This window comes from Phalacrocorax aristotelis, chromosome 12 (assembly GCF_949628215.1).
Source record: "Phalacrocorax aristotelis chromosome 12, bGulAri2.1, whole genome shotgun sequence".
NCBI lineage: Eukaryota > Metazoa > Chordata > Aves > Suliformes > Phalacrocoracidae > Phalacrocorax > Phalacrocorax aristotelis.
The window spans coordinates 11,153,507-11,168,666 of NC_134287.1; the positions used below are offsets into that span (position 1 = coordinate 11,153,507).

At 37.9% G+C, this 15,160-nt stretch overlaps 1 protein-coding gene across 2 annotated transcripts in view; it reads right to left on the minus strand.

Annotated features, from left to right (window-relative positions):
- LOC142063605 (VPS10 domain-containing receptor SorCS1-like) overlaps window positions 1-15,160 on the minus strand; it is a 307,796-nt gene that overhangs the window by 160,445 nt on the left and 132,191 nt on the right. For both annotated transcript variants that reach the window (XM_075107526.1, XM_075107524.1), the window contains exon 3: window positions 13,714-13,813. In XM_075107526.1, the coding sequence (XP_074963627.1) occupies window positions 13,714-13,813 (100 nt within the window). The remainder of the gene's footprint in view (window positions 1-13,713; window positions 13,814-15,160) is intronic.

The following is a 15,160-nucleotide window of genomic DNA, read 5'->3' on the forward strand; positions in this document are numbered from 1 at the left end:
ATTTAAATCCCAAATAGTGGGGGGAAAAAAAGGACAGTTTCAAGTCACTGTGAGGAAATAAATTTAATGTTTCATCAAATTCCACTAAAAGAAAAATATGGGCCCAGGAAAAGCACTGTTCATAATTCTAGTTATTCAAGGTACCACACAGGCTTTTGTAGGTAAAGCAAAAATTATTTCTTGGTCGTACTCACACACATTCCTAGGACCACCTGTGGCTTATCTACATCACCAAGTGCAAAGTTATTTGGTGCCAGCTGGTAAATGAAGGTCTTGATGATTATTTGACTTGGACATGAAGGCACGGAAATCATTCTGCACAGAAATGTCAAAGTATGGCCCACTAACTTTCTAGAACATTAAAAGACTTGAGCAAAACAAGTGAATAAGCAACCAAACCCAACTGTCTTATACCAAAAACAAAAGCAACCAGAATGTGCTCTGTAATTATCATACGAGGAGATACTGGCAGGTCATATACTGGCTTATACACAACATGGCCATTTTCTAAGCAAGTCAAAGTCTATTGTAATTAGACTTGTGCAAAATGATAGACATGATTTTTCAGATTTCTTCATCATTGTAATGATTTAGAAAGTTCTGGACAACTTACCAATGTCTATTTTATACCCAACAATCTATACCCTAAGTCTGCATGCTATGCTGGTCTTAAAACTCAATTGACTTCTGTGATAAATATCAAGATACACTATAACTTTTTTTTCTTAAGAAATATTTGGCAATAGGTTGAACATACAAAGTTTTCATATAACCTCAAAGATCCCAAACAAGAAGAGATGACAAGAAGTAGACACCTGAACAAATTTTTCAAAAAATATTCGGGCAGATGTCGAACTATCTCTTCAGACGGGCACCTTCAATAGATAAAAAAACCCTCCATACTCAATCAGCAGTCACTTCTACCCTCACAAATTCCAACTGAAAGAGGAAACATAAGTTGGTGGAAAGACTTAATCAGCATGAAAATGTTCTTTTACAGCAAGGATTTTAACCACAATATGCAGCTTTTCTACTAGTAATGCAGTATTTACAGTCTTTGTTTCTAGCGGTTTGCAATACAAAAAAGGACCGGCCTTGATGATCAAGACACTTGACAGGTACACAGGTGTCTGCTTTTCTCCCCTCGACTTTCAGAGCACAATAGTTGAGTACTAGCAAGGCCCACAGCACGTTTGTCCTTCAGTTGCTGGCAAATCTCTGCTGCAGAATAATTGGGGTGCATCAGCTGAAAGAAGAAAACCAAAAGAGGAAGCAAGCCATGTCATCATGTGAAATATCTATACTTTCACTTGGATTTTTCATAATATCCTGATGACAAGGTAAAGAGACATTAATTTCCAAACCTTCATTAAAATTACGTTGTTTTCCCCAAAATATGTATGTTTTAGAATTTTCACTCTTGCTATCTTTAGCAAAGTTACTGTAATAAAGGAGATGAAAACCCAACAAGTTCTATATGACAAATAGCCAGAGCTCCAATTACAGCAAGCGCTATGGGAATAAAAGTAGTAGATTTTAATTGGTGCCCAAGGGGAAAGGTCAGTCTCCTTGGAACAATGGGAGTCTTTGGTGGTAATTGACTGAATGCTCCTGTGAGACCTTGTAAATGTCAGTAACACACTTGAAACTGGCTTGGCATCCTAGAACACACAGAAGAGTTTTTCTGATAGAGATATTGTAAAAAAAGAATGGTGAAATGCTTTAACAGGGGAGGTGATTTGGAAGATAGCTCTCAGCTCCAAGGTTTGAAATGCCAGACATATTTCAAAAGGTGTGGGATGAATTTATTTATTTTCTAGACAAAAAAGGAATATCGCAGTGCATATTGGTGTGTTAGACACATAGGGGTCTGGAGCAGTAGATGATTTGTGAGTTCTGCCAACTGCTACAGTGGATGATTGACTTACTCTTCCTCTCCATCCCTCTGCAATGGCCTAGTGCTACTCTTCTCCCAAGCAGGCTTTGAGTGATGTTTCCTTCTTTTCTTTCTGCTCTTTTTTTTTTCTTTGTGGTTAAAAGGGTTGTTTTGTTTTGTTTTGTTTTGTTTAGCAACATGAATGAAAGATACAAACTCACATGGATGGGATGCTCTTTGGGATTCCCTGCCAGTAAGGAATGGTATAAAAGGAGATCAGATCTTCCAGAATTACATGAATTAGGAGAAAAGATTAATTTGTGGCTAGGACTGCAACCAAAATCCTGTGTTCTGCTGCTGCTTTGCAGCTGATTATTTTCTGACCTTTGAAAAACATATATTTGATCTCATTCATAAACTAGGACTGATAATATTTCTTCTTGAGTACCTATTAACACAAAATCATTAAAGAACGGGGGTCTCAAGATGTAGGCAGAATAACTGTTACATTTTCTTCCCCAGTTGATACTGTCCAGCTTCCCTTTGGTTCATCAGCAATTGTTCTTCACTTTCTGGGAGCTGAACATTAGGGAGCGCATATGGAGGTGTTTGCATTTCTTCCCTAAGCACCAAAAACTAAGCACAGACTGCTGACTCCTTAAGGTTTGCTATACTATGACATTCATTATTTACCATTAGTAATAGCAATAAATGGGAGAAAAGTTGTGCACCACAACCCAAAGGAACAGATGCTGTTCAAACATGAAGAAAAAAAGCTCTACCTCCAAAGTTCTTAACTTATAAATAGGATAGAAGAAACTTGGGCTTGGTGCAGACAGATGAGTCACAATAATATGAAATAGAGTTCAGTCCTTCATAATTTTCAGAAACCCATTGCCATGCCTATTATTAAGGAACCATTTCTAGGGGGGCTGTCTTCACCAGAAAGCTACATCCAAAGTAGACAATATGCTCAAGAGTAGAGGTCACAGGAAGTGTTGAACTTATGAGCAAACAGACAAGGAGAGCCCAGCATCCATACTACGTGCTTAAGGCTAAATCCTCTAAAACATATTCTGGCTGAAATAAAAGACACAACAAAATAGTGCTCAAACTTTGTGTAATTTGCTCTGCAAGGGAGCCCTAAAACAAGGAAAGGTGATTTTATTTTTTAATCTTGTCTGCTGAAGATACACCTCCTAATTTTTGATCAAGATTAGTCATCAAAAAGTGAGGCAGGTTCTGTTGTTAACTGTGCAGTTTCATGGTGAATATATCCCGTTGCTTTCTATCTGTATCTTTGGTTTCTCTGGGTGGAAAAAAATATTGATACAAGCATATATGCATGTCATCATTCAGCAGGAGAGACAAAACCCTGAGAAATGCCTACACATAGGGAATTCAGGATCAAACGACCAAATCACAGTTTACTCTCATGTTCCTGAAGATCATCCTCCCAAGGGACTAAAGTCTGAAAGTTCTTACTACATCTAAATTGCTCAGCTATCATAAACTACTTAAACTTCTAGTATCATTTTCTCCTCTTTTTTTTTTTCCATTGCTATTTGTTGTCCACTTAATTCCCTTCTAATTCTCCTTGTTTCCTCTGATGAAGGAATTAGGTATATGGGACTGGAGACTGTGAAGAGGTTTTGTGTGTACATAGAGGCATACAGAGACTTAAATACATTTGTGCAGAGAATTCAATGGTTTACTGTACTGAAACTGTTAAGGGCAGACTTGTAACAATGAAAGAATCAGTAAAGTGATTAAGAATGTAATTTAAGTACCATTATTAGGTTAAATTGTTTTCTGCAGGATTTATCTTAGTAAACATCTTAAGAATTTAAAAGTAGAAACATTTCAAAACAAAATTATTTTAGCTTTCACCCCAAAAATGTTTCCAATTTAACATTAATCTCTTCAAGACAGAAAAGCCTTGGATGACCTCAGTAGAAAAAAAATAATGGTTTGAATATGAATCAGTACTGTCAATCAATATGAAATTTTTCTTTCTCTAAATAACAAAAATCCATTATTCATAACACTATATGCAATAACACTTTGCATATTTCATTCTTTCTTGTCAAATAATGTGTTAATTTAAACTATTCTTACCTTTTTATAATATTCCACCGCCTCCAGTTTTTTAACTGAACTGGCACTTTAAGAAAAAGCAACAAAACAACGTATTGGCTCCCAAATTTATGGGGACAGTTGGCCACACTCAAAATTTACTACCAAGTACGTCTCTCAAATCCTCACATGTCCTTCTTAGCAAACGTACACAAAAACACTCCGAAGATATGAGTGTGTCATGAACAGGCACCACGGTCTAATCACCCTTCCCTGCTGATGAAAAAATGCTTGGGAAACAGTGATCTATGGCTTGATCCACTGTATCAGAATACATCACAAGAACTCTGATAGTTCTTTATGAACATAGTTTGGTCTACTCAGTTAATATCAATCACTCTACATTGCCCTTAGCACTGTCTCCAATTATTGCCATTATCACTGCTACACTTCCTCAACAGCTTTCTCTCCTTCACTGTCACTTATCCCTAACAAAATCCTACATTTAAAGAACCACTGATGACAGTTCAGTACTTCTGAACATAGTAGAAGAGACTCCTGCATAGGAAAACTGGGTTTTTGCAAATTTTTGGGAGACCTGTACCCATCTGAAAGCCAAGTCATGGTGAACAGAAGGATAATTCTGTGTTCCTACCCCCAGCCTCTCTACACCATTATCCTCCAGCTGTAGTAGGCATTGTATTTTCCTTGATCCCCAAGTTATATGCTCTTCCTAAATATTTTAATTCCTTTTTTTGCTGCTAATGAGAAAGAGATAGAGAGATGGGAATCAAAAGACTCGAGAGACAAAAATATAGATTACAGTGTCTTATTTTCAGTAAGTTTTGACCCTTATATTCTGTTTTGTTTTATCTTTAACTCAAGAATTTTTTTCCCCTCTTCTGACTCTGGGAAATCTCTCTCTGTCCATGCAACAAGAAACTTAAACCTTTCACTTAGCACTACTAAAAGAAAAAAGCTCATTTACAATTTTTGCAGTATCTTTTCCACACCAGACACTGAATTTCTCCAAGAAATTTGGCTGTTTCCACAATGACCTCTGACTCTTAGCATAATACATATTGGTCTCCAATTCTCATATTATCTGCACACAAGTTAAATTCAACATTTTCTTAGCAGTAGACAACTTTCTAGTTGCATCCATTAATCTCTGCCATCCCTCCACCCTCTCTGCATTTACTAGCGTTTATCAATCAGAAGTTTCATAATCAAGAATATCTTTCTTCTTTATTTTCTTCTCCTTGTACTCCAAGTACACCTAGACAGAAGGCATAACACTCAAGTATCCTGTCATTTAGTCATTAATTTCTACACAATAACATATCTAGACTACAGGAGGAGTAAGTAATTGCAGTCTGCTGGTAAACACGCCCACCAGATTACACTATATGCTAATTAACAGATACTACATACAACTTTGTTGCAGGCCTGGCAAAGGAGTGTTGAGTTCACAGCTCCTGTGGTCAATATTCATACATTTTTAAATTTTTACGTTGTTAGTTCCAATCCCCAACAAACCACCCATCATATGGTTATGCCACAGTGTCATGCTATTTTTCCCTTTAAAGCCAGCTTCTGAAGTCATATAGTAGCAAGACAATTTCCATATTTCATGATCAAGGGAGTATGCTCCTACCACAACACAGCAGTGAAAGGATATAAAAGTGAGATTTAGGTATGTATCTTTAATGGCTCAAAATCCAGAAGGTAAATGAAAACAACCCTGCTGTACATATTTTTGGTCTAACTTTATGGGAGACTGAACAAGATTATTTCAATTGCTTGGGGCTAGTTTTTCACACACACACACAAAAAAATCAATATTATGGCAACTGGTTTTTCTCCTGCTTTAAACAGCCTGTCTTACTTATGGAAATAGATGGAGCTACAAGTTTGACAAAAAGAAATACCTGCTCTGTAGTTAGACATATTTTTGCACTACCATCAATCCCAGCTGCCTGAATTTGGGCTGTAACTAACAACATATCACTCCTCTGCTCTCTAAGCTGGTGGCATATATTGTCCCTTGCCAAAAGGGATATCATCTGTTCCAGAATATTTGGTAAATTGCTGAGGAATTAAAAAGGGATAAAAGAACTGAAGGACATGTAACAAGATATTATCTTGCATAACTTTTAACTGTCTAGTTTGTAGAAAACCAGGATCAGAGTCAGAATGGAAAGAACACCTTTGAAACTCTCCTCAGCCAGGGTGAACCTTAGCTCTAAAGCTGAATTCTATGGCTCATGCCTCCCTATCATCAGTTTCAACACTCAGTGTGCCCTTGGAGACTTCTGTGAGATACAATGGCATACTGTAGTACTGCTTTGAGTGAGAAAATGTCAAAACTGCCACTATTTTTGATAGGCTTACAAGAGCAGCAGTGGAATAAATGGGCTTTGATTTCACTTCATATCCAAGAAGAGATATGGATGTAGAATAATGGCAAGGGCTTTGCGTCTAATGGCTATAGCGAGAGCTGTCATATACTATAGGCATGAATCAGAAAGTCTGGTAGTAAATGCTGCCAGACACTTCAAAAGTCAAAACATTCACTTTGAAAGATGAGACACTGCCTTCACTTTGTTAACATGGACCAAATGCTTCATAATTATTGGTTTCCCATAAACTCAGTATTACTAAGAACGCAGTACCAGCTCTTCAGCCACTGCCACTTTACAGGTCTTCATTGACTCCAGTGAAACTCTGCTGAACTGCAGCTGTGTTAGATCACATCCAAACCATGAGGAACCATCTACTATTCTAAACTAATTTAAAAAAAAATCCTAAAAAAAAAAAAATTTATCCTTGTTTTCATATTGGGTGGGAGGCAGAAAAAAAAAGTCTATACTTGATTATCTGGTGCACAGGTAGAAACATTAGTCTTGAATCTAAAGAGATTACAAGCAGAAGTGAAAAATTGTAACATATCATCACAAGGATATAAGACTTTGCAGTCGCCACCAATAGTAGCTTGTAATAGCAGTACACTTACTTTGTAGAAAATGGAAAAGTTCTTAATTTAAGGGGTGAGACAATCCTCTTCCTGTGGGAAGTGAACTGTTTACGTGTGTATAGTGTTATCAGAAGTCCACTGAACCACCCCTGCCGTCCAAGATAATAATTCTTACCCTTGGATGCCCAGGATTTCAACTCTTTTCTGATCAGGAGGTGAAACCTTAAGCCAAAACTGCTGAACGAAACAGATTTAGACCACTGTATTTAGAGAAAATATATGAGTGAGGAAAAACCCCTATGTTCTCCCACTGGAAGACCACTGGATAAAAGGTACGTGTAGTCCTAGCTGCCCCAAACTGCCTTCTCGATCAGCAAAAACAGTGGATTAATCCCACCCCACATTCTCTTGACTCCCTCCCTCCAAAATATTCTCTCTGAAGTAAAAGATGAGGCTATGAAGAATGATTAACTGTGGTCATAGAATAGGAGACACTTAAAAGAAATCTAGGGTCTTCTTCATATGCTGTATGGGGTTTATTCCAAACAGAAGTTTTCACTTGATGAAATTTATTTTTCAGTCTGCATAACACTTCAGTACAGCATAGTTCCTCCCTTCCAAAAGGTAAGAAAAGACTTTCATTAAACATCTGCTTGAAACCTCCTGAGCACTACATCATTAAAAAAAAAAAAAACACACACAAAAAACACAAAAGAAAACAACCAAACCAACCAGCCAACCAATCCACACCAAAACAAACAACCACTCACATCTGTGACACAATGCCTTTTTTGTCTCTTATGACTGTGTCTTTGAAGGTTGCACTCACAGCCTACAGCTAACAAGGACCTTTCCTTCCAAATGAAAGAGGAAAGCAACAGAATAATTGATTTTACCTCTGCAAGAGTGGACTGCAATAGCACTTTGGGCTACTGGCATGACTGATAGACTGTAGACCCTGGGTCTCCCACTGTGCCTAATTTGCTAAGGATGCCATCCCTTGACAGCCACAGGATCTGCCTCAGTCTACAGTGAGGTGTGCTTAAAGATCTGCTGAGCTCTAACCTCTCTAATATAAACTGATATTCTTCACACAAAGACGTACAGAGGCCTACAAGGAGGACTTCACTGGAAATAACGGGTTTTCCTTGAGTAAAAAAAAAAATTGAGACCTGCCATCACACCAGACTTCTGAAAGCTTCCATGGTGAGACAGGTCAGAGAGAGGATTTTTAGAAGTGTTCCCAATCTGATTCTAGCAACTGGGGGTAGCAGCTTCTAAAGAAACAGCAATGTCAGATGGAACTGTTCTCCTCTATGGACATTTCCCAAAACTCTCAGGAGAGCAGGTGCAAAGGCCCGTGTAAAGCAGCAATTCCAGTTCTTACCCTTTACACAGCTGGGCAGTTTACATTCCAAAAGCAGAACCTCCCTGAGCAAATGAATTCCTCTAATAACACAGGATACAAAGTAGCACTCAGTAATACCCATTTCAGCTAATAAGGGTAAATCTTCTCCTGTCTTGACTGATAGAAACATTTACCAACTATTCTCTCCACCACGACCATCCAATGCTAGAAAGAACAGGTTGGGACACCATTCCTTTCATTTCCATTCATTTAAAACTCATTAATAGAAATTAATTTGAAGTAGTTAGGGATCTAGCCAGCATTGAAACCCATGCAATTATATTTACAATAAACATCCATTATCTTGGAGCTACACACACAACAGGACAGTACTTAACACGCTGTGATAAAGGTGCTAATCACCACCACTAAATATAAAAGAAGAGGAAGGCATCTGTAATCCATTCATCTTTAGAGAGAAAGAAAAGAGGACACTGTACCACACAGCAATTAAAATCTGAACAGTTGGAGGAATAAAGGGAAAATTCAAGGCAGGCCTGCAGAAAAAAGGGGAAGAGAAAACAAAACAAAACAAAAACTAACACAAAAATTCAAATCCACAGGAAATATCTGATGCACTACTCCTATTAATAGTATAAAAGTTGCTGGCAGATACTATCACCCAGCATTTTATTAACTGGAGATATACAGATAGAAGAGGTTTGAAAGTACAACGGGCAAATGGGCTGCACAAACTGGCTCTTTGCAAAGAACGCAGTGTGCTTCGGACAAGGATACAGTGTCTAAAGTAGCCAGCAGCATTTTGAGTCAAAGAAAACCTCTAGTTAAAGCAATTGTAATGTCCCCACCACCACTCATTCACTTTTTATTTGCATAGGTCTATGATTTTCCATGCAACGTTTAAAAGCAACCTACCTGAAAGACTTTTATGAAGAAAGACCATAGAACTTAGTGGATGTGAGTTTCTTGGAAAGTGAATGACCAACTTTTGCAAAAATGGATTTTCAAGATATCAGCTTGGATTTCTATTTTAGTTTAATTTTTAACCCACCAGTGCATTATTCCCAAATGCTATTTCTTCATGTAGAAGCATTTAAATAATTTTATTTCCCCTCACAAAAGGCTCTATGAACCAAACAAATAAATCAATGTTGACATACCTAAGCCTAGGGATTTATTGCACATTGGGGATTCTCTCTCCTGAAGACTTGTTGACAAGTACTCCAACAAGCTCTGTGTCTTTGGCAAGATCAATGCGTTACAATTTTTTCCCCCTGATCTGTGACATCAGCCATATGACCAGGTAATACAGTAATTCTGTGAAAGGAAAGAATACTGAAAAACAGGGTTCCCACCTCTCTTATTGCCAGGGATATACATTGCTGTGTTACTCACCATTTTCTGTAATTTCCTTAAGAAAATACTGTAATTCAGAAAAATACCAAGCAACCGCAATGGGTCATCAGTTTAAATTGTAAATAACAGTTGACTTTGTTCCTTTTTTTTTTTATTTTAAAATCCCTTTTGTAATACGACATCGCCTGCAACGTCTCGTTGAAGGATTTAATTTTGTTGAATAAAGAGACAAGAATTGGAAGTCAGAAGCTTTTAGAAAGGAATTGGCATTCACAGACTGTGGGAAGCTCTGCAAATCCTGTGTATTTATAGATACAATTTTTTTCTCTAGATGGAGAAGAGCAAATAAATTATAACAAACAATTTATTCAACACATGTTGCTGTTTGTTCTTTTCCAGAATATGAAAACCATCAGAAATTCATGACAAATCTATTAATTATTTTAATAAATCCAATTACATTAATTCTACAGATTATTGTTCCAACTGCTCTGCTTTGCAAGGAACAGACAAGACTACGTACAGGATACACTTGTTTTTTTCACGAGCAGTAATCAGTCTTGAGTCAGAAGAGTTCAACATTTACCTTCTGTTTCACTGGGACTATTCCTAAAAGTTAAGCATCTGCTAAAAGGATTCTTTTTTGTTCTGAAAGAAGGCAGTTTCAGTAAGTTAAGCACCGACTGGTCCCACTAATGAATCACTGTTGTAGCAAGGTCTCCTGTCCAATAACTTCAAGATAAAAAATGCACCATTTCTTTTCCGTTACTGAAGAAGCCTTTTCTCTCTGCTAAGGAATGCCTTGTGGAACAAAGAACATCGAAGGCTGCAGATGCAGTCAGAAAAACCTCTTACCACATATAACAGATATTTAGAAAAAACACTCTGTTAGCACTTGCCCAGTATTAACTGCAGCAGTGTATAAACCCTTCACACGAACAGTGTGTTATAAAATTCGTGGATTTTAGAGTAGCTGAATCCTACATTTAAAAGATGTCTACAGTTCCCCACTTGGCCCACATTGGTGAAAGAAGATGCAACATTCAAAGTAACCAGAGTTTCTCACAGTGTTATCAGATTTACTCTTTTTGGGGGGGGTTGGGGGGGCTGGGGGCATGGGGTAGTGGATCAGGTCTCAGGATCCATAGGCTTTTGCTGAAAATGCTCTTAGTGGCGAAATTTGTAAAAGTGTTTCCTTCTGTTTTCCTTTCCACTGCAGGTATGATAAAGACCCTCAGTTTTAGTATTTTTGCCTTCACTGCAAAAATATTTTTGTGTGGAAATATAATTTGGCTCTACACTCTCTTCCCCATGCATCATGGGGAACTAGCTAGGTGCCTAAAGTTAAATCTTTATTGGAGGAATGGCCTCATGCTCAACAGAAATAGACAGCTTAAGCAGTGCCTCCAAAAGTTCTCCCTGCAAACCTAATTCTGCTCCTGCTAAAGTAAGTTTTGGAAAATTCAATCTTAGACCATTACATAGGTCCTTTCATCCCAGGTGTTGCAGCTTTCCTCTGGCACTATCCCATCTTGATTATAGGCCAACTTTAGTTCAGCTTACTGCCAGAACAGGCAGTTCCACCCTTCCACCTGAAAGCTTTTTCCTTTCATCTATTTGTTTTTTGAGCTGGAAAGGGATTAGTTTTCAGGCAGATTAGTCCTTGATCCAGCTCACCAGATGGCTACACAAATAAGGGTGGCAGTGCGAGGAAGGCAGTGTGAAGGTGCAGCCAGAGGTGGGGAAGGATTTTCAGAGCCAGCCGCAGTTAAGTTGGCTTAACATGCTTGTAAAACCCTTGACTTCTTCTTAGGTTTCTCTGCACCACAATAGCTAAGGGATGATGCAGATTTTGCCCAGCTAAAACCTTTCTTAGTTCTAGAGAACAGTATTATTACCCTCCAACAAACATCAGGCATGATTATATACATACCCTCCACACCACAGTTTCTGTGCCAGGAGACAAAATTTTGAAACCTCAAACCATCTGAGGACATTTGAGTGAACTGATAATTTCATTCTTTAGCTTCTAGGAAAAACTTCCTATCTTCATTGGGGTCAGCTGCAATGAGATGACATCTCTCCAATAATTTGTGACCATTTAAACCTGATTTAATCTAACTTTCATCAAGAGACTTGAACCCAAACTTTTGCTTCTTTGTTTTGATTATGATCATTTATCTCTCCACCCCTAGACCTTTGTCCAGTCTTGTATAATCATAGCAATGTAGGTAGGTATGAGGAATCAATCAGGCGGCATTACAAACATAAGTGGTAGCCAAATTCTTTTTTCCTGAGGGTCTTCCAGCAAAACCTAAATTCATCAGAATAGGTAAGGACTGAAATTCCACACCTACAACCCATTGATCAGAACACCATTAGGAGAGCACTTGATGGCTGTCTTGTTAGGATCACATGAGGCAGCTGCCTGTAGCAAGGAAGTGGAATACATGATCCCAAGGGTCCACTCTAGTTTCATGTTCCAATGTTTGCAAACACCGTTTTACCAGGGGAAGGAAGAGAATCTGTGAACATCAGTCAGAAGTTCATTGGTTATGAACAAAACATTCACAGGCTTAGGTTGGGGAGTGGAGGGTAGGATCAAGCACACCCTGTCATGTGTCTACACCTCAGCTGGTGGTACGGACTTCCACTTACAGTCAATTGGAGAAAAGTAGGTGACATTAGGACATGATTTGTATCATCTTAGGGTCAGTCTCTTAATAGGCCAAATGGCTCATGCCTAGAAGTTCCTATTTCTTTTGAACAAAGAGTTAAACATGAACTACAAGAGAACAAAGCTAAGCATTACCCTCTCTGGTTAGGACAGCTCCCTTTTCCTTTCACAGTCTGTCTTAAAGAATGCATAAAAGTTTCAGTATAAGGAAAACAATATCATAGTGACCTCAGCTGCCCAAATATATACAGCCTCCTTTAAAGGTTAAGAGACTTCACTAACATTTTCTGCTCATGCAATTCAGTTTTGCCTATAGTAAATTGAACTACCCACTACAACAGAAAGCAAGGAAAGAAAAATGCTCTAGCCAGGTTCATATTCCCTCTGGTAAAGAGCTGGAGTTGGGCCTTCCACCCGCTTCATGTGCACTGTAGCCTTACAGCTAGTAAGTCAAGAGGACAATGGTGTCACCACTGCCGTTTATCTAATCACATTTTGATTTTATTTTCATTCATTTTTTTCTGAACCAACGTATGAGGAAATCTGAAATGAAATTGTTAGTAATTTCAAGATGATTTAAACTACTTTTTAGTTTCCACACCAAAACACCAGTAGTAATGACTGCTTATCACCAAATATGAGATTTAATCCCTTCTTTAAACAGCACGTGAAGGAGACTCTTTAAACACAATATTGTTTACTAGCATATCCATGTTAGCATATGTGAGAATACAAGTCATAATCATTATGAACCGTGCTTCGTCACTTCCTGTTTCATACCTCCAAATTACAAAAATTTTGTCAAAAACTTATCTCAAAGGCAGCATCAGAGTCCTTTTATGAATATGTCAGCATTATAAATTCTTAGTAAATTGTTAGTCAGTAGGATGCTTGCATGATTAAAACCTTCTGGGCTTTGGAAGACATTTTCTCTGCAGGAATTTGTCAAATCTTGTTCAGTTCACTATTGGGAACACTTAAGAGACAATAATGTTACATAAAATCTGGCCACTGTAGATGCATTTCTGCCATTTTAATGAGTTTCCCTCACTCTCAGACAACAAAATCATCACCATCCAGAAGGTAAGCAAACAATTAAATGCATGATACCTATTATGCTTATTAATGTAATGGCCATCTTTTGCTAACGTATATTCCCTGAATCCCATTCTGTGATTCTGGGAAGTATACTGGTAGGTAGCATAGGCGGTACAAGCTGGCTTATGTTTTGGTAAAGCTACATATTTTCTCAAGGGGAGGGAGACAGAAAGAGAGAGTTTCTGGCCAGTTAAATAGCAACAGTTATTGAGGAAACTGGGAGAGATCACCGAGACCGAAACTGCATCATAAATCAAGAATGAGCCAATCACATTATCACATACCTTACGTTTGTTTGTTGGGCAAACATACAAGTAGCTCAAAATAGTCTTCAGACCAACTTTATCATTCAGTTTCTCATACGTTGTCCCATAATCTGTTGACCTACAATTCAAAGAGAGATTTCATAAGTACAAACACTTAATCACAAAACCACAAGTCACTTGGCGGCTTTTCAATATAAGTCATGCTTTACATAGCGGAATGGCTCTCTAGAGCTTTTTGAATGATTCATCTAGTATATAATGATACTTAATTATATACACACAGCATCATGTGGGTGCTTATAATTTGCATTTAAATTAGATTAGGAAAAATTAAACCAGCATCTTCCCAAAGCATTTTAAAATAAACATGTACAATAAGAAATGGTAAATTCTGCATATAGATGATAATGATTGTCAGAAACGCCAAACAGCAGACAGCAAGAGGCTAAAGTTATTATTTCATTGTATACTCCAAGTTTAGGTTAATTTTATTAAGATAGGAGTTTTTCCTCTGTGTATTCCGAAGTAGCTGCTCCAGCTGATTGTTCAGTGAAATTGGAGTTTGGTTTTCTGCAAAAAACTTTTATGTCCTTTTGAAAACATAGCTACGCGAGCATTACACCTACAATTTATGTGTGTTTTTCCACATGGACTAGCAGAAAGTATGGACACATATGCTTTATTCTTGCTTTAAGAGCCATCATTCAGTAGAGAAAACAATATATTTCTGACATGAAGGTTACCCACAGAAACACTGACTACATATCTTGGGGAAGAACAAAACAAGTGAACAAACAAGACTGTGCAGAGTTCCTGTAACATCTATTTTTAACATGTGACTGTAACCAAGATCAATTAGCAGCAGAGGCTTTGTTCATTATGCAGCTCATGCATGCCTGAATTATGTCCAAATATCCAGGGGATTTAGATAATCAGGCCAAACCAGTACATTTGGTATCCACAAACTGCAGAAAAGTGACATGTATCCAGGTAACAGAGGCATTTAAAAGTAGAATGTATTCTTGCAGATAATAAATCTGTATCTTAACTTTAAAATGTACAAATGGGTCCGTGTAGAACTTCACCTGCAAGTAGTAACATGAATTTTCCCTTCTGCTAATCTCTCCAAAACCAGTAATTCTAAAGTAAACCCTGGGCACAGTTATTTCCGGGTTCTCTCCTATATGGGAAACAATGGCTAAATTCACAAAGGTATTTAAGACAATATCTTCAGCTCCCCATCCCGCCCCCTGCCTCCCCCAGTGTGGAGGGTGTTAAATTTCTGGCTCAAGTTCCACACCTGCATTCATATATGCATTCTTGGATTTCAGATTTTGCAATCAGTACATGAATAAAACAAGAAGGGAGCAGCTTGGGGTTTTAGCCATTGGGATGAATTGCACTAAAATGTAGATTTGCATTAAAGTTCAGTCTTTCTGTTCAGGAACTTTATCGAAGCATTTGC